General features: G+C 43.4%; 1 protein-coding gene across 1 annotated transcript in view; it reads left to right on the top strand.

The window, feature by feature from the left end:
* Positions 1–356: 356 nt before the first annotated feature.
* Positions 357–19,776, top strand: part of RERE (arginine-glutamic acid dipeptide repeats) — a gene marked incomplete at both ends in the record, with an annotated part of 222,822 nt that continues 203,402 nt past the window's right edge. The window contains one exon of the mRNA XM_084243550.1: positions 357–681. Within this exon, the coding sequence (XP_084099676.1) occupies positions 357–681 (325 nt within the window). The remainder of the gene's footprint in view (positions 682–19,776) is intronic.

The raw sequence follows: 19,776 nt of genomic DNA, 5'->3' as shown, positions 1-19,776 counted from the left end.
GGTGTGGTAGAAAGTACCCTACCATATGCTGAGGCCAAAACTGCAAGTATTTAAGTGTCATTTCATACTTGTCCAAACTTTTTGCCCTATGGTGGTGAGAAATTTTCAGGGTTAAAGCGTGATCAAGAGATTTAATTAATAAAATATACTTTTAAGAAGGAAGCATGAGAAGATGTTAAAGTAAAATCAGTTTCTCTCTTTTTCTCTTCTAGCATTTTTGAAACGTTGGGGTTGTTGGAGTGGTTGGATTTTCCCTGGAATTGAGTGAGAAATTCAGAAGACTGAAGCCCAGGCTTACTGTCTACCTTTCACGGAGGCCTAGCCGTGAGAGGACAGAAGAAGGCACGTGGCGCATCATGACAGCTGACAAAGACAAAGACAAAGACAAAGAGAAGGATCGGGACCGAGATCGGGACCGAGAGAGAGATAAAAGAGACAAAGCCAGAGAGAGTGAGAATTCACGGCCTCGCCGGAGCTGTACCTTGGAAGGAGGCGCCAAAAACTATGCCGAGAGCGATCACAGTGAAGACGAGGACAATGACAACAACAGTGCCACGGCGGAGGAGTCCACCAAGAAGAACAAAAAGAAGCCACCGAAAAAAAAGTCTCGTTACGAAAGGACAGACACTGGAGAGATAACGTCCTATATCACTGAGGATGACGTCGTCTACAGACCAGGAGGTAAGGAGTGTTATGTTCGGGTCTTGACAGCATGATAGAGAAATGTAGATGAAACAGATGCCCCTCTGTATGGTAATGGTGGCTTGGAACCCAGAACAGTGAGTCGTAGGTTTGGGTAACAAAAATCAAGAGAGTGGACACAGTAACCCACTTTTTGTCCGTTGGATTTACCCACTTCTTGCTGGTGTCTGCTTGGCTTAGTGTCCTGCCCTGGTTGTGTGTTTGTCTGCTTCTTTGTTCTGTCTGTCTGTCTGCCTGCCTGTCCGTCTCTCTCTCTCGTTTTCTCATTGTGCCTGTTCTCTTGCGTCACCATCTGCTCAAATGTTTTCATCTTTGACTTCCTCTGTGCATTTTACCTTCAACTTAAACTGGACGTGGTGACCCTGCAGAATGGAATACATGGTAGGGGCAGGTTAACCTTCAGATTTTGGAAAGAGGAAATTTTACATTGGCAACGGAAGTGACCAGGTTCGAGGGAGTTGTTGATAATGGCCTTCCCACCAAGGCGTCCTCTTCCTGATGGCCTGCTTTCCCAAGTGTTGAACTTCAGGCTCTCTGATTAGTAGTAATAGGTGAAGCCAACTATCCTGCTTTGTTTTCTAGAAAGTGTACTTCTTTGTGGATGTGTCGAGGCACATAGCATAAACTCAAAGAGAGACCGGTGCACCTTCCACATGAGATGCAGGGAGTGAGCCATTCAGAACCTGCTGGACACCAGCGCAGCCTTTCCTGAATGTCTGCATTTTGTGTGTTAATCTGCTTTTCTTGCAGAAGCTGGTCACATTTGCTAAGATCACTGTGTTTGACTACTTACCCTGCTGAGGAGTGATAGGACTTTCATGGGCTCCAATTAGCATATTAAACGCCTCCCAGTTTGATGCTTTTCCTGGAACGGGAGGTTGTTCTGTCATTAACCTGGCACTGTAGTTTCGCCTGAGTACTGCCGCTGTCTGAACTTCTTGTACGCGAGCACATTTCCTGCCCCTTCCCTCACCTCCCTGCCCCCTTTTAGTAATTAGTTTTCTGTTTCAGAAGGCGATCAGTATTAGAAATTAAGCCAATACACTTGTGTTCCTAATGACATTTTATTACTTGATGAAGGTGATTCATGTGATACACAGTGATCCCAGCTGATACTGTAGAGAGGTGAGGGCTCAGGTTACAGTGCGGCAGTGTCCGAGCGTGGAGGGGGGCAGGGCTGGGCCCGGGCCTGCACCCTGCCAGGTCCTGTGGACATTCCACTCTTAGGTTAGGAGACAGATCTTCTGGTGCTTTCTTTTCTTTTTGGGGAATGCATTTGAGTGAAATGACTAGGTTGCCTGCTCCAAATAACTTCTTTCTCAATGGAGGATTGATAAATATTGTGTATTCCTTACGTGTCCCTCCACTGAAGAATCAGAAACAGGGTACTGTGATTAGATTTCCAGACGGGACTTGATTTTTCTTCTTTTCTTCGTCTTTCTTTCTGATCTTTTTCTTTGTTGATGCAAAGCACTAGAATAATCTCTTGTTAGAGATGAAAAACCATCCTTTTGTGGAGATCCCTACATGCTTAATATGCTTAGTTATAGCTTATATATTTAAGTAGGAAATCTATAGGATTTTATAGAGAATTTTTTCCAGAGGATATTTTTTGAATGGTAGATGATTAGTGTCCATTTGTTTCTTTAGGATATAAAGCACAGATTAGTTTTGATTTTTTTTTTTTTTTTTGCTAAGTTAAGTTTGTTGTCATACTAAGTGTAAATGGTAGCTACCTCCCAAAAAATTATTGCTATTTTTGAATGAGTCCAGCAATTAGTGGTACCTTGAGGATCAGAATTACTGGAAATTATGTGATTGTACTTCCTTGTCCTAGAGGGAAAAACAAGTCTGTGTTCACATTATTTGATCTCAGAAGAATGCGATTGTGTTAAGAAATTGGATATTACTTAGAATTTGTCATCAGCTGCATCTCAGGCATGGTCACAACCAGCTTTTTTTTGGTCTCTGCTCCTCATTGCTGGAGTTACCTTTATTTCATCCTTACGCGTTCAGCATGATGAACTTTTAGTTATTTACACAGCCTGTCTTACCTCCTGTCTGAGGACCTTGTCTTACTCTGGTGAACCCCCTTAATCCATCACACGCAGACATACTTCATTCTCACCCTGTTTTCAGCTCTCCCCTCCTAGTGTCATTCCTTCCTGCGCTAGATTACCCTGAATAGGTCTTGTCATGGCATTATGTATGTTTCTGCTTGTCCTTACAGTAGTAATACTTTCTGTTTATCTCTGTTATCACCATAGGATGAGTGCCTTGCTCCTTCCTCCATAACGACAGCAATGCTGTGTTTGCTTATTGAGTTCCTGGCATCTGCACCAATAGTGTGTATTCCACAGTATTTGCTGAATACGTTTTTGAACACCTTTCAAAAATTTAACAGATTTATCACCTGATTAATGAAGTAAAATAGAATTATTCTCCTGGAAGTCTGTCTTGAGTCATTTATTGCCCAGTGCATGATTTCATAGACTTGTTATCAAATGCAACACCAAACAAAAGGCGTGTGGGCTCTGCTGTACACCGGCCTGCGGCTCGTGTCTAATCTGCCTTCTTTGTTGTCTGTTGGCTGATACTCTACTTTTGAGATGACTGTCACGGTGACAAATTGATTTATTACACAGCCATGTGCAGCCAGATTTCCCTTATGGGCATCTTTGGCATAGAATATTGATTTCTAAAGTTTGCTGTGGGTGGCATATTAATTTCTTTCCACTATCCCTCCCACCCCCCAGCCATGTTGAGGTAGAATCGATGGTTTACATTGTTTCAGGTGTACAATGCAGTGATTTTATATATGTATGTATATTACAAAATGATTTCCACACTAGGTTTGCTCACCTTACATAGTTAGATATTTTTTTGCTGTGGTGAGAGTACTCTTAAGATTTATTCGATTAGTGACTTTCAGATACACTCTGCAGTAACTACAGGTGCCCTGCTGTGCATTATACCCCTCACACATATTCACATATTCCTCTTAGAACTGGAAGTTTACCCCCTCTGACCACCTTCAGCCATTCCCTCCCCTGTCTCTCTCCCCTACACTCACCTCAAACTACTAGTCTGTTCTCTGTTGCTGTGTGTCGGGTTTTCTACGATTCCTCATATGAAGGAGACCCCAGAGTCTGTCTTTCTCTGTCTGACTCTCCCACTCCACATAAAGCCCCCTAGGCTCACTCAGCAGCCAGAAACGGGGACTTTGCCTTCCTCATACAGTGGAATGACACTCTTCCCATTGTGTAATGATCACGCTCACGTCACTCATTTACGGTGAAGGCCATTTAGGTTACTGTCACATTTCAACTGTTGTGGACGGTGCTGTGCTGCACACAGAGTGCAGAGGTGATGTCCGCACGGACTCGTAGGATGGGTGTGCTGGGTCGGGTGGGAGTTACATTTTTATTTTCTTGAGGCATTTCTATACAGTTTTTTGTAGTGTCTGTATCCATTTACATTCTCACCAAGAGAGAATGTATTTTCAGTTAGATGTTATGGTTCCTTCATTCCTGAGCAGGTAAAATGGTCATAATATTTAATTTAAATTATTGACAGATACATCTTAGTTTTGGCACAGTTTTTTGCTTGCTGTTTAGACAAACATTACTTTAGAAGTATCTGTTGAGCTGGTTCTCCATTTCTTGTATTCTGTCATGTCAACTGATAACTCTGTTTGTTTCTCTCATTTACCTAGACATGGTCTTAGAATAACAGAAACTTCTGTCACATACATAAGGGGTGTGGGGGGATAAGGGAGATCAAGATTCAGGATTTTCTGTGTAATATATGTTATAACTGTGTTCTTTCTACTTTCACAAATAAATTATAATTTTTTCAGGAAGATGAATTTTCTACACAAAAAGACAAAATCGCAGTTTGCAGTTTATGAAATCTTCGGTGAAATAAAACATTTCCTCCTTTTATTTGCAGATTTTTCTCATTATTGTTAGGAATTGGGTATTGAGTTGAAAAAGAACCTAGAAAGTAGACTTGATTATACATTGAAGTTTGAGGTGTTAATTTCTTTCAGTGCAAGTGGGATTTAAGCTGGAAAAAATCTAAGCACTGAAATGAAACTTGAGGATCCATCTTAAGTCAAAATGGAGTCACATTTTAAAACGATTGGAAGTAAAAGTCGATTATTAGGCATCGTGTTGAGTAAACACAACCAAGTATAGACTGTTAGGTTCTCTTACACGAATTTAAAATCTAGACAAAAAGGGTCTTTTTTTTTAAAAAAAGATTTATTTTATTTATTTATACAAGCACTGGGTACAGTCAGAAGCACGGGAGGGTGAGAGAATTCACCAGAGCCAGAGCGGGGAACAGAACAGGCAGAGTGACGAAATACACTGCTGAGGGGAGCAGTGGGAGGCAGGAGAGGTCTGCATGCCATGTGGGACCCTTGCCGGCGGCCGGGGATCAAACCGGTGCTGCAGAGGCTGTGGGCAGCTTTGCAGCCCAGCTGCGCCACCTGGGAGGCCCAAGACAAAAAGGGTCTTGGATGCTTGGGTGTGCTTTGTCTGGGACTGCACAAAGTGGATCCGCGGGGCTGTCTATCCTTTCTCTACTTTTTGCTGACAGGACAGGTTTACATGGGTTTGTTCATTTTGGGAGAAATTCTTGTGCGTGCGTGAGTGTTACTTCAATTAAGAATTTACTTAAAGGATCTCCCTGGTGGCTCAGGGTTTATCAGGCTATCACCAGCCACTGCAGCATGAGTTCGATCCCTGGCCAGGGAGCTGACCCACAAGGCCCAGCAGACCTCTCCTGTCCTGTCTCGCCTGCTGCTCTCCTCAGCAGTGCATTTCAGTAGATCTGCCTGCTCTGCTCCCCACTCTGTTACTGGTGATTCCTCTCACCTCCCCCCCCCCCCCACCTCTGGCCTACATACCAGTTCTTCTGTGCATAAATAAATAATCTTTTTTTTAAAAAAGAATTTACTTAAAAAAAAAAAGGTAAAGTTAAATCATGAAATTATTTTCTTAATAGATAATTTCCCTTTGATTCTGTTAAGAGGCTGAATTTGGTTTCAAAGTCTTATTCTCTGAATAATTGAACACTTATCTACAGCAATCATGCAGGCAAACATTTCCTTTCTAAAATGAAACAAATTTTCATTATTTCATAGGTGTTGGTGTTCCAAGAAATAAATTTTGGGGGTGGAAATACAAACTCATTTGATGTAACGCTTGATCTGTGTCACTTACATTTAGAAGAATTTTATTTTATTTATTTATTTTTTTAACAGAGGCTTTTTTTTTTTTTTTATTTCTTTGTTTGTTTGTTTTGTTTATACATGCACTGGGTACAGTCAGAAGCGTGGGAGGGTGAGAGGATTCACCAGAGCCAGAGCGGGGAGCAGAGCAGGCAGAAGGACCGAAGCACACTGCTGCGGGGAGCAGCGGGCGGCAGGAGAGGTCTGCGCGCCATGTGGGACCCTCCCCTGGAGGCCGGGGAGCGGCCGGGGATCGAACCGGCGCTGCAGAGGCTGTGGGCAGCTTCGCAGCCCAGCACTCAACCGCTGCGCCACCGGGAAGGCCCTAGAAGAATTTTAGGTAGACGTGACACACGTGTCATTTTGAAGCGTTCTTATTTTGGGGCGGGGCACAAGTTTTTCTCATGATTGCAAGTTTATTTATTTATTTTTATATTTAAAGAACAGGTTTATTAGAAAAGGGGTAGAACAGTAAAACACATTTGCGTAGACATAAGCGGGTAGGAAGAGTTTCCCCGAGGCCTGCATGGTTGCAGGCGGGCAGCCTTGAGGAAAGCTGAGGGAGGTCAGTGTGGATAAGCCCCAGCATGGTACACGGCATGGGCAGGCAGGAGGCTGCTGCGCTGCAGAGGGAGAGAGTTGGTGAAAAGAAGCACCTGCATAGGCACAGGTGGGCAGAGGGACTGATGCCGATTGCAAGTTTATTTTTTGTGTTCAAGCAGCATGAATTCTTCTATAAGCAAATCTACAGGCCTACCTGGATTGAAGTGGTTTGGCATAGATGTTCACTTATTCTAAATAAAGGTGATAGCCTCCCTTAAAGCCTTTCACTGGACCCTGTTGCTGGATGATCAATCTGAAGTCTTCATGGGCACACGAGACTCTGTGGTGTGATTGTGTCCACTGTCATTTTTAGTCCTTCTATTTGTGAGGAAGCATAGCGAGCAGTGTGTGCATTTGCTAGGCTGCCATAACAAAAGTGCACACTGAATGGTTTAAACAGCAGAAATGTGTGGTCTCACAGTTCTGTAGGCTGGAAGTTCATGATCAAACATGGAGTTGGCTAGATTTGCTTGAGGGTTGTTAGGGAAGGAGTATCTCTTGCAGGCTTTTCCTAACTTCTGGTCGTTCTATGACTTGTGCTTCTGTAACTGTCATCTCCATGTGTCCTTCTCCTTTTGCCTCTCTGTATCTGTCCAAAATTCTCCTTTCATAAGGACACCAGTCCAAATGGAGTAGGCAGTGCAGTGTGACCTCATTGTGACTAATTGCATTTTTCAATGAACCTTATCCAAGTAAGGTCATGTTCTGAGGTACTAGAGATGGGTGAGGCCTGAGGTCTTCATGAAACATGTGTACTTTGGGGGATGTAGGTCAATGTGAAACAGGCAGGAAGAGCTCTGGGGCCCAGTAGACAAGGGTTTGAGTGACCAGTCTCACTGACCACTGTGTTTCTCTCCGTTGTGTGTCCTTGGAGCAGTTGCGAAAATGTGTTCTTTATTATTATTTTTTTACCACATTATAGTATCCTTTTAGTCATGTATTATATTTCTTTTTCTCTTCATATTGACCTTTTGTCTTCTCAGCTGCAAGAAATGATCTTCTTATGGTATATATTAGGAAGTTATTCAAATTCTGCATATGTAAAAGAAGTAATTTTAGTACATAAAAAGTCATGAATTTTAATCTATGAGGGTAGGGGACACTGCTATTCTAAAGTTAGTTTTACCCAAAACAAACAAAAAAATGTCCAGTGAAACATGTTCTCCAGACACTGGCGCTCCAGGCATTGGCCACATATTAGCATCCTGTGAGAGTGGGTTGGAAAAATAAACCTTAAAAAAATTGCAGAATTGCAGCTTCCACCCAGATGACTGAAATGGAGCTTTTGTTTAATAAGATCTTAGGTGATTTTTTTTTTTAACTTTTTATTTTTTTAAGATTTATTTTTTTAATGCATACAAGAGTTGGGGCACAGGCCAGAAGGGTGGGGTAGGGTGTTGAGAGGACTCACCAGAGACAGAATGGGGAGCAGAACAGGCAGCTCTACTGAAATACACTGCTGAGGGGAGAAGTGGGGAGACAGGAGAGGTCTGCTGCGCCATGTGGGTAGCTCCCTGGCCAGGGATTGAACTCGTGCTGCAGTGGCTGCAGGGAGCTTCATAGATTGCACCACCAGGGAGGCCCAGATCTTAGATGATTTAAATACACATTGAAGTTTGAGAATCACGCCTAGACCAGTGCTTCCCAGTTTCTTCCCCGCAAGTTAAAGCTCAACTTGGAGACATTGTCATCCCTTGAGGGTGAGAGGCCCCACACCCCAGCAGCTGCCCTTAGCCCCTGGTGGACTAGGGCACAGGCCCAAGAAGGGGAGGAAGACGCAGGCTTCTGTTGCTTGAGGGTTTGTGTAGGCGAGTGTAGTTCACGCTGCAGTGGTAGGATCTGGACAGGCAGATCTAGGAGCGAATTCCGACCAGCTGGGAACTCTCTATATCTTCTAAAGTGCCTTATTGCCAGGTGGGGGGGCTGTGGCCTTGAGTGGAAGTAGGCCTGCACAGGTGAGGAAGCTGGGGCCCAGGACCGAAACTCCCTAGTGTTTTAAAAGTGCCGGCTCTGTTCTGTGCTGGACCTGCTTTATACCCGCGTTGCTGGTCTTCACAAAGTCCCTTGACAGACCAGTCACTGCCTCTTTACGCAGGTCAGGAAATGGAGGCTTGAAGGCTCAGGGCACACGGCTGCTTTGTAAGGTGGCACAGGCACGTGAGAATTGGCTAACGCCAAGGACTTTGCTTAAAAACTAAGAATAATACAAAAAGCAAACACACCCATGTTGAAAGAAAAAGAAGAAATAGGCCCATTTCTCGGAAAATGATGTAATTACTTTCCTTACTTTTCTCCCCTCCTGATTTCTAAAATTAGTTGCAACTTGCCTGCTTTTGGAAATTATCTCATACTTCCTATATATATATATACACACACACAGGAGGAGTGTTAAAAAGATAGATGCATAAGAATTACGGGAAGTAAGCTGAGTAAATTATACCAGAATTTTTAGTCAGATGTTAATTATTGGCTTTGAACCTTCAATTCAGCAGCTGAGAGGGCAGATACATTGTTTTTGTGATCTAATAAAAGTGAGCATATTGTACTCACTAATGCTAGCTGGAGGGTGTTGGCCAAAATTAACTTGGTAAGTTAACTCAAAGAATGGGTGGAAGGCAGATCTGATTTTTGATCAGTGGGAAGGGCTGACCATCCTCTTTGGGCGCAGCCTCTGGAGTCGGTGCCTCTTGGTGTGGTCCTTGCTGTCACCCAGCTCGAGTTAGTCCCAGAAGAGTGCGCTCAGTTGGTCAAGCTTGAATTACATGTCTAGGTCTTAGATTCAAAACGACGGAAATCTTGATTTATTCCCCCTGAAACTGTACATAGTTGGCTAAGGTAATTCCCTGCCGTGAAATTAGGGAGCTGTTCAGTAGGAAAAATAGATGAGAAATGGCAGAAAAAGGACCCACGTGGAGCCACGATATACTAGTCATGAAGAGACTCACGTGGTACACTCGACTCAGGGAGGCCTTGTCAGCGCGTGGACGTGTGTGAGTGGTGTTTTTGCTGTGTGTGCGATGGGCAAAAAGAGGAATTGTCACTGGCCAAGGGAAAGTGTCCGGGGCCCCTCCGCCCACTTGCAGCCTCCAACACGGGTGGGTAAGCTGGGAGCCAGCAGCCACTCCAACCCACTGTTCCAACCCCGGGACTCAGAGAGGGGTGGCCTGGAGGGGCTCCACTCCCAAGCTAGGAGAGAGGATCTTGAAACTCTCTGGTCAAGATTGAAAAGAGGACCCCACAGGTCCGGTGCCGGCCAGCCAGGCATCACAGTTTGTTCCTTAGAAAGAGCAGGGATGAGAGCTGTGGGGGAGCCTCTTTGGGCACCAGAGACTCCCCAAGGCTCCGGGGTTAGAGGGCCCATGTATGTTTTAGGAATGCGGTTTGAGAAAAAAGCCTTAATTGAACTCTATTTGCTGAAAAAGCAAGGACAGAAGATTTGGCTAAAAGTCCATTTGTTGTTAGTAATTGTGGACACATCAGCTGGGGCTGGGTGGTCACGCAGGGCTCCTGACCTGCTCTGGGGGGGGGGGGGTCCCAGCTCTAGGTCAAATGGTCTAATCTCAAGGTCTGTGAGTCCCTTTATTCCCCATAGCAGCCAGCTTGATAAGCTGTGGGAAGATGACTCTGCAGTGCTCAGGCTGGGGAAAATTAGCGAAAACAGGAAATGTTCTGTGTCAAGGAAATATACAGTAAGTAGCAGGTGTCTGGACCAGAAGTCACTGGGTTTTTAACCTTTTGCTTACTGGCTCATGTAAACAGCAAAATTGAATGGCAGAATATCTGCAAACTGTTATTCTGGAGTCCTGTTCTTGTTCTAGGGCCCTCCTGTCTGAGGATGATGTCAGTGGAACGCGCAGTTTGTGCGGGTTCATTTGCAGCTTTTCCGAGGCAAGAGTAGAGTGAATAGAGAGGGAGTAGAATCATAATTACGGAGTATAATAGAGGAGTGTATTTTAGCAGAAAAGGAAAAAGAAGGTGATAATTTAAACCTCAATTTGACTGTTGCATAGGCAAGAGCCTTTTCATCTTTATTTAAAATGAAATGGAAAAATGAGCACCTGCACCCTGGGGTTCCCTCTCCAGAGGGAAATGCACCCCATCTTAGGAATGGTGCCGTCCCGCTGTGCTCACCTTCCCAAAGGCCCGTGTCAGTCTGTGTTGTTGCGCTGCCTTCAAGCCAGCAGCCTGTTTCTATGTATTCAAATGTTTCCTGAGGCGCTCTGGTATGTCTACCTGGATCCTCTTTATTTGAGGATTCAAAGATTTGAGCTTTCAAAGATAGTAATCAGATTTCAGTGTTCATAGGCTTTGCATATTCTGCCCCTTATTCTATATTTTATTTAAATCCCCCTTTTTTAGTGAACTTTTTTTTTGCAGAACATGATGTTTTCCCCCTAGCAGCATATACACTGTGTTCCAGCAGAAACGTTTGCATGGAAGCAGTGAGCCATGGTGTTTCCAAAACTCTGTATTCCAACAGAGACAGGCGGCCACCTAAAAATCGCCCTTAGTAATAGCAAGACCATGGTAAATGGAAATTCTTTGAAGTTATTGTAGTGAGCAGTTAAGAACAGAGGTCATCTTAGTTGGATGGCAGATGAATTTTTTTTTATCTTCATTGAGATATTTTATCTGGTTGAAGCTAAGTGTTACCCATTTGGAAGGAATGCTCTCATCACTGACTTTCTTGGGCACAGGTATGGGACTTTTTGCCATCCCTGATACAGATTCATAGTTTTCAGCCCAAATGAAGTACATGACTAAGAACTTGGAGATGTGCCGTTAGAAAGCACACGGCTAGCCTTGTTGAAGGCACTGGCTGAAGTGTTTATTTTGTATGTTTCAGGCCAGTGTGCTTGACAGAAACGTCTAGAAAAATTCTTGAGCATTTTATAAAGAGAGATTTCTGAGCAAATGTGTTATCAAAGATCCTTTTATATTGTAGTTTCCTATAGCATAAAATTTGCACTATCATTTGCACTGATTTACTTAGCATTTCTAGAGCAGCGATCAATGCACTGATTATATAAAAGGCCAGATAACAAATATTTTCAGCTTTGTAGACCATACAGTCTCTGCTGCAATTACTCAAACTTGTGGACAAACTCCATGAGACACGGTAGAAATGAATGAGCATGATTGTGTTCCAATAACACTTTATGGACACAAATGTGATTTCATATAATTTTCACATGTCAAATATTCCTCCACACCCCAACTATTAAACAGTGTAAAAACTGGGCCTCCCTGATGGTGCAAGGGGTTAAACACAGCACTGTGAAGCTATCCGCAGCCTCTGCAGCACCAGTTCGATCCCTGGCTGGGCAGAGAGCAACCCACATGGCGCAGCAGACCTCTCCTGACTCGCCCGCTGCTCCCCTCAGCAGTGTATTTCTGTCGTCTGCCTGTTCTGCTCCTCACTCTGTCTCTGGTGAATCCTCTCACCCCCCACACCTCTGCCCTGTACCCAAGTTTTTGTACTCATAAATAAAAATAAATCTTTAAAAAAAAAAAAATAAGTAAAAACCAAGCTTTGCTTCTGCCTTACAAAATAGTGAGTCACATTTGACCTGTAGGCCCAGAGTGCCAGTCTCTGCTCTTTGGGTTTCTTGCCATAACCTCTACAGAGTTCTGCCTGTTCTTAAAATCTGTAAAATTTTTTCATCACCTAGTGTTTTAGGCTACATATGACTACATATAACATATAACTTGCTTTTTGATTTCCCCAGATAAATTAAAAAAAAAAAAACTTGTTGGTACTGTTGAAGCCATTAAGTGATAACTTTTCAAACTCTGATATGTAGAACGATGCCTTACAAACAAGGTGGTGGCTGGGATTCCCCCTTCCTCATTAATTCAGTATAGATCCTTCTCAAGAAGCTTGCCAGTGCAAAGTCTTCTCTCTTGGCGGTCATTGCCACTCAGAATGATGCATTTTGAAGCCCACCCTATGTGTTTATTTCTGTTTCCCTTTTGGAAGAGTGGATGTATGCTCTGCACAGAGCTGAGCAGAGTCCAAATGCGGGAGCTACCATGTCACCATTGCAAACTGGAGCAGTCACGTTGTCTTGAGAGACGTTATTACCTCACAGCTGTGTGACGCATTTTGGGTGTCTTGTTTATTGCTTGTGAAAACAAGCTAACAGCTTTCTGGAGACTTTCTCTGTCCAGCATGAAACCTAAAGGAACTGGATCCACACTGTAGCATGGGGAGAGGCACGGGGGTGGCGGGGGTTCTTTTGTTTGAACCTCCAAGCTGGATACTAAAGTCGGCTCGGTGGACTGTGGCAAATAGAGCCCCAGTCGCAGTGGAACAAGATTTAGATTCACCTAGAGTCTAATTGGACTGAGATTTCCTGCAGTTTTGTTAAAATCCTCTGCCCTTGTGCTTAGTGAATAGTGTTTGAACTCCTAAGCTCTTGCGGTTTAGCTTTTGCTGGCTCAATTAATTGTTAAATGTTCCCTTTATTATAATTATACATCGATGCTTTGCTTTGTAGTAGCTGAGGAAATCGCTGGAAGAGTTGTTTAATCTGTTATACTCTATCAGTTTTGTAAAAAGCTCTTTTTTAAAGGAAACAATTTTGATTTGAGGCGGCATGGTGGTATTTGAGTTGGAGAACATCATTTAAATTGAAATGCAGGAATTTGGCTCTGCTCTTGACAGAAATTGGCTTGTATTTGACATTGACCCATGTGTTTGTCATCTTTCCAGATACTGCCTTCTATTTATTCTGACAGCTTTACCAGCTGAGAAAGCCAGACTTTCCCACAATTAAAAATATTGTCTGTGAATTTAAAGATGGAATGGTGTTTTCTGTTTGTTGGATTACTGTAAAATGTATGTGCACAAGAATTGATTTCTTTTCCTTTTGCAAAACATTTTTTTTTTAAATTTCAGCCAGTTTTTTCTATGTATGGGTGAGATTTTACTTTTTTATTTATTTATTTTTAATGTATTCATTTATTTGTTTGTTTTTGTTTATACAAGCACTGGGTACAGTCAGAAGCACGGGAGGGTGAGAGAATTCACCAGAGCCAGAGCGGGGAGCAGCACAGGCAGAAGGACCAAAGCACACTGCTGAGGGGAGCAGCGGGCACAGCAGGAGAGGTCTGCGCGCCATGTGGGACCCTCCTCCAGTGGCCGGGGAGCAGCCGGGGATCAAACCGGCGCTGCAGAGGCCGCGGGCAGCTTCGCAACCCAGCACTCAACCGCTGCGCCAACGGGGAGGCCCTGCAAAACATTTAAATACTGCAGAATAGATACACTTGTGCAGGAGTTTTGGAGATATCTGAATACTCTAAATACTAGAAAAAGTAAAAATACATGCATCTTCTACTTCATAGTTTTGTGTTAATGTAAACTTTGTAATGGGTTTTTAAGTACCATAAAATAGATGGGGGAAGGTAAATAAATAAGTTACGTGTTTCTTTTACGTTAATTCTTTTTAACTGCCTGGAAGTGGATAAACTTCTAAAGTCACTTTAGTCTATTAAATTCGTACATAATAACTTTATGATTATATGTTTGCATTAAATAGCTGGTACTCTTAACCTTTTCCAGTACATTTCACCATTAAATATGTACTTGAACTAAGGAGGCAGCATATAAGAGATTCCACACTTGTTCATTCATTTAACCACCCCAAACTTAATTTTCTCATGTATCTCTCTTAATTTCCTTATTCCATTACTTTTGCAACAGTTGTCTTTTAAATAATATCCAGTGTGACAGTGTAAATCGTAAACCCTGGAAACTGATTTGTGAAAGGCGAAGATGTAGTTGTATATCCCCTGTGCAGGCTGTCGGCGCTGTTCCGGCTGTCTTTGTATGCTGGGCAGATGTTGATGCTTGACAGATGGTGAGTTAGTGTCTCATTTTAGACTGATCAATAGATTGATATAGTAAATATAAAACTTGGGGAGGTCTCTGTTAGCCGTAAGTTCCTATTAAAAGAGGGGGAATGGAGTGCGCTTATTGTACAGAATTTTACTGTTTCAATATGTTGCTTTTTATTCTCACCTTTTACGTTAACATTTTAGGATTACATTTGGCACTAAGGTTGTGATTGGTGGAGGCTAGTTTTTTGTACAGTCTGTCACATTTGTCAGTGTGTTTTATTATCTCCCAGCTGATTGCTCTGCATCAGTGATACATAGGCTTCTAGATTTCCAACTCACTTTATTTTCCCTCCCTATTTTCTCTCTGCGTTTTGTTCTGTTTTTCTTTTTGATGAGCAAATAATATTTTCCAGTAAGGAAACCGAAATATTCAGGTAAGCAAAAGTTAAAAACTAAAGCCACTCAACTGTTTACACTTTGCTATCTGGCCACTTAATAAATGTATATGGAGTTGGGCCAGTCATTGTTTTGAAATAATACTTTCAAACTTAACCTGTCCTGAATTTATTGACACATTCTTTGCAGATTTTCTCCTTTATGAAGAACAGTGAACATTTCTCTATTCATTTCTGCCTACTTTCCTTACATTTGCTGAGTTTAAGGGATATATCTGGACTTGTAAGCTTTTTAATTTATTACCAGCACAAGTCTTTTTCTAGCCAGGCTTGATGTTCCAACGGTCTTGTGTCCCTGCAAACAACTGCGTTGATGGTTTTGGAATTGGAGCAAGTGTTCTCTAGATAGAGCAGGAGACTCTCATCACCTTTGGATAGTAAATCTTCACCTCAGAGAACAGGTCAGACACATTTGTATGCTCTGTTTTTTTTTTTAATCCACAGTTAGTGGTGTGGAAGGGAGGAGATAAAACTGCAATGTCAGAGAGAATTTTTTTTTTCTAGTATCAAGCAATTTATAGTGTATTCTGTGACCTTAGTGTAGTATGAGTTCTAGTCAGCTTTAACTTTTACAGTGCTTGTATTTCAGTCATTGAGGATAAGAGTAGTTTTCTATGTGTGTAGCTTTTGTGATAAAAGTTCCAGAAAATTTGGTTTTCAGCCGTCCCTCTAATGTTTGTTCGAGGAGCAGCTGCATATTCTCTCTGAAGTCTTTATATCATACCCACACAGAAGTGGAGAAGAAACATGCCCCTCACTGATGCCTGTAGACACCACCAGCCTACTCTCAACACAAAATGCCAATTTATGGGAGAAATTGCCATCCCTTATTCCCACTTGTGAAAACTTGGGGTACGCTCATGCCAGGACCTTTGTAGACTTAGCTTTGCCCTGTTTCATTTGCCTCTTGGGACTGATTCTTGGTCCTGTTGGAAGGGCCTAGTTTATTCTCTGTAGCTAAGCTGTTGTAGTCCTGTAGTTTTTAAATCAAGAGCTCCACATTCTGTTTTCTTTAGATACTTGCTAAGGTTATCTGTTCCTTCCCAGCTTTCCCTGTGAAATAAAAATTAGGGTATTCCCCCAATCATTGTTCTGGCTCTTGTTCTCTCCTCGACTGTAATGTGAATGTTTTGCCCTACTTTAAAGATGTTTATGTTTAGCCATCGGAAATGCTGACTAATGAAAAAATCAGTAAATTCTTGGTCTGGTGTTTTAGCTACAGCCAGAGATTCTGTTCCATTGTGTGTGGCCTCTATTCCCTGTGTCATTTTAGGGTCTAATGTTCTACCTTCAGCCAATATGTTACTGCCTTCAGGCTGTCAGGAAGGCTGGGAAGACTGTGGTCTCCTGTTTCTGATTCCGTTTTCAGGAGTTGAAATAATTTAAGTCTTTTGTATCCCATGACTAAAGCTTAGTCATTGACCAAACCCGCTGTGAGGGAGACTGGGAAATGTGTTCTTTATTCCAGGGCGCCTTGTGTCACACTTAACGAGACATGTCCTGTTTTGGGAAGAGGAGAAAGTGAATGTTATGCTTGGCAGTCTCTGTTACAGAGACCCCAAAAAACAAGTAAAATTAAAATTATTGCAGACATATAATTTGTTTCATGTCTAACTCTAATATTGGATTATGAACTTGTCAAGGGGAACACAATGTTTTTATTCACCCCCGCAACTTTAGCACTTGGTTGGAGTATAGGTGGTGCTCAGTGAGTCTCTGTGTGAATGCTGAGTCAGTTTATAGTTCTGTTCATTATAGCATATGCTCTTCTTCATTTAAAAAATACCTTGATCTTGACAAGATTTTTTTGTTACCTACCACTCAGTTAAAATGGAGGTCTTATCCCCACCCCCGACCCTGCCAAGTTCTGATTGATTTGGTCTCGGCAGATGTCCAAAACATGTTTTCCAAGGTACAAATTAGCAAAGGCAAAACTCTCATTGAGTGTTCCATTGGCCTAGAGCAGCTGCACACGTTTGTTGAAATGTGTTGAGTACAGTCTGTATACCGCCACCCGGAGCCCCTTTTAGGAATCAAGAAGCATTTGGATACCTGAAATACTGCCACCTTGTTCAGATTTTAGCTAATTTTGATTATGAACGTGATAAGTGGATGACAGATCACCAGACAGCGCTTCCTCCCCCCCCCCCCAGTCCCAGAATCGATTTTAGCTTGAGAAAATTGTGTATGTTACAAAGCACAATTACTACATGTAGATACCTAAGGAACACTGGAGAGTAAACAGCTACAGTCTTCTGTGGTCATTCACTGCGGTTACTACGAGGCTTCTGCCTTATCTGCATATCTAGTTACATGTCAGTTTGACCTACTTTTTTTTTTTTTAAGTATTTAATTTTTTAAAAAAAGATTTATTTTTTTATGCATACAAAAGCTGGGGTGCAGGCCAGAGATGCAAGGTGGGGAGGAGTGAGAGGATTCACCAGAGACAGAGTGGGGAGTAGAACAGGCAGATCACTGAAATACACTGCCGAGGGGATGTAGTGGTAGGATGGGACAGAGCAGGATCTCTTATGATTCAAGCAGACAGGTGAAGGACAGTCCTGGAGACCTCGGTGACTTTTTCAGGCTTTTATTGAGTTTCCCAAGTACATGGCAGGCAGGGGGTAGGGGGTGGCAGGATGCTGGCAGGCTTCTCAGCCCCCAGCGAGTCTTCATTCTTTCTGGGCTCTCTGGCATCTCTCTCTGCTTCTCTGCTGGTGCTGCTCTTTTGTCTCGCTTACTCTCTTTTGGTCTTGTCTGGTCTTCTGGCATCCCTGTGATGCCGCTCTTATAAACCCAGTTTCAGCCAGGTGTACCCACCTATGTGTGCCCACGCCCTACTCCAGGTCCCTGTCATCAGGCATGCATTCAGGACTGCAGGGATCCATCATTGATCCTAATGGCAGAAGGGCAGAAAAGCCTGATACTTTACTTACACTACAAGCCACCCCCTCAGGGTTTTCTGCCATAGAGTCTAAAACAGAATACAGCTGCATACAATATAACAAAATACAACTAAGCCCAGTGAGGGCACCAACCTAGTGGCAAAAGACAAGATTGTTGGCATCAGCAGATGATCTACCACGTCTGCTGCTGAAGGTGCTGCTCAATGTGAGAAAGGAACCACTCAGGACATCTGCTGTCACATGCCAGGAGCCATCAGGCTTTTTGGCCTTCTCTGGCCATGGTCTTGGCCATAGCCACACACTGCATCCACCCCCAGGATACACTCATTCTTGGATTGGTGATTCTGTACTCTTTGAGGGTAATCGCCCAATCCTCAGGGATCTGTCTGGTCATTCCAACACGGGGTTTTCATAGCCACCAATGCGACATGCAGACCCCTGCACTCAGACCAACCCATTGCACATGCATGTGGGTTGGGGATCCGTGGATACAAGCTCCACATGTGGCCTCCTTGGGTCCCCTCTTTGGCTGTAGGCTTCACCATCAGCCACGTTCCCCACCTTGTCCCCCAAGGATGGGTTCCTCAGCTCCTCACCCTCATCAATGAATAGGCATCACCCACAGGTGATTTTAAGAGACTCACTGGCCTTCGTTAGCTTACTTAGGCTGCTTAATAGCCACTCAGGGCTTCCCAATCACAGTACCAGCTTTTGCCTTTCTAAGTTGGCTTTTTGATACATCTTCTGGGGTTTACAAGTGGGTCCCATAGTCATATGGGACTGCCAAGGTTCCTCCGCCCTCTGGCGGGATTGCCAGTCCATCCATTTTTTTCTTGGGTCAGCACCAGCAAGCTCTGAATCGTGGTCCTCTTTCTTTTCCTATGAGTCTGCTGCCTCGGGGGCCATGTGCTGGTCCTCTTGGGCTGTCTCCCCCTCCAGGCGATGTCTCGTCCGTCAGCTCTGGGACCCGGTCCACCTCCTGTGCTCCTGCAGTGTCTTTAGCTCTTCCCACAGGTCCTGGACTCTGGTCACCACCTGTGCTGCCATGGAGCCTCCAGCGTTGTCACAGGCTCACGGTCTGCTACTCCTCAGTCCCTCCTGAGGTCTTCGGAGGGCTCCATACCCATCTGCATTGAATCATCCTGCCAACTACGCCAGTTGTAGTGGGATGGAGCAGGATCTTTGATTCAAGCAGACAGGTGAAGGAGGAGTCCTGGAGACCTCGGTGACTTTTTCAGGTTTTTTTTTTTTTTTTTTTTTTTTGAGTTTACCCTGGCAGCAGGTCTCCCAGCCCCTGGACAATCTTCACTCTTACTGGGCTCTGTGGCATTCTCTTGTGGCCTCTGCTTCTCTGCTGGTGCTTCTCTTCTCTCTCACTTGCTCTCTTCTGGTCTGGTCTTCCGGCGTCCCTGTGACGCCACGCATATAAGCCTAGTCTCTCAGCTCAGACGTACCCACCTACATACATTCAGGACCACAGAGATCCATCATCAGTCCTAATGGCAGGAGGGCAGAAAAGCCTGGTACTTTACTAACCCTACAGGGGCGCAGCGGGTGAGACAGAAGAGGTCTGCTGCATCATGTGGGTCAGCTCCCTGGCCAGGGATCAAACTGATGCTGCAGTGGCTTCCGATAGCTTCATAGTGCTGAGACTTAACCCCTTGGGCCACCAGGGAGGCCCCTGACCTACTTTTAATAACTTCCACTTGATGTGGACATTGAGACTGATTTGATATAGCTTAGAAAATTACTCAATAGTTATAAAATATAAGACAGAAAATTTTAATTTTTAATTTTGTTAACTTAAAAAATTCATGCTATTGAGCATCTTTGTTCACATTGACAAACCTTTCTCAGTCTCTAGTTATAGCTAAAACCTCTTTCATGAAAGTTGGTAAATATTTGAATGAGGAGAAATATGTAATGAATATATACACTTGTCTTCTAAGGAAAGGCTTACAAGGTGTGCATGCTTGTAAAGTACAAAAAAATAATTGGTGTGGGAAATTTTGTAGCATGATGCTTGAGC

Source organism: Talpa europaea (assembly GCF_964194135.1).
Source record: "Talpa europaea genome assembly, chromosome: 9".
Classification (NCBI taxonomy): Eukaryota; Metazoa; Chordata; class Mammalia; order Eulipotyphla; family Talpidae; genus Talpa; species Talpa europaea.
Note: the sequence above shows the minus strand (reverse complement) of the source record. Positions and strands in the feature narration are given on the sequence as shown.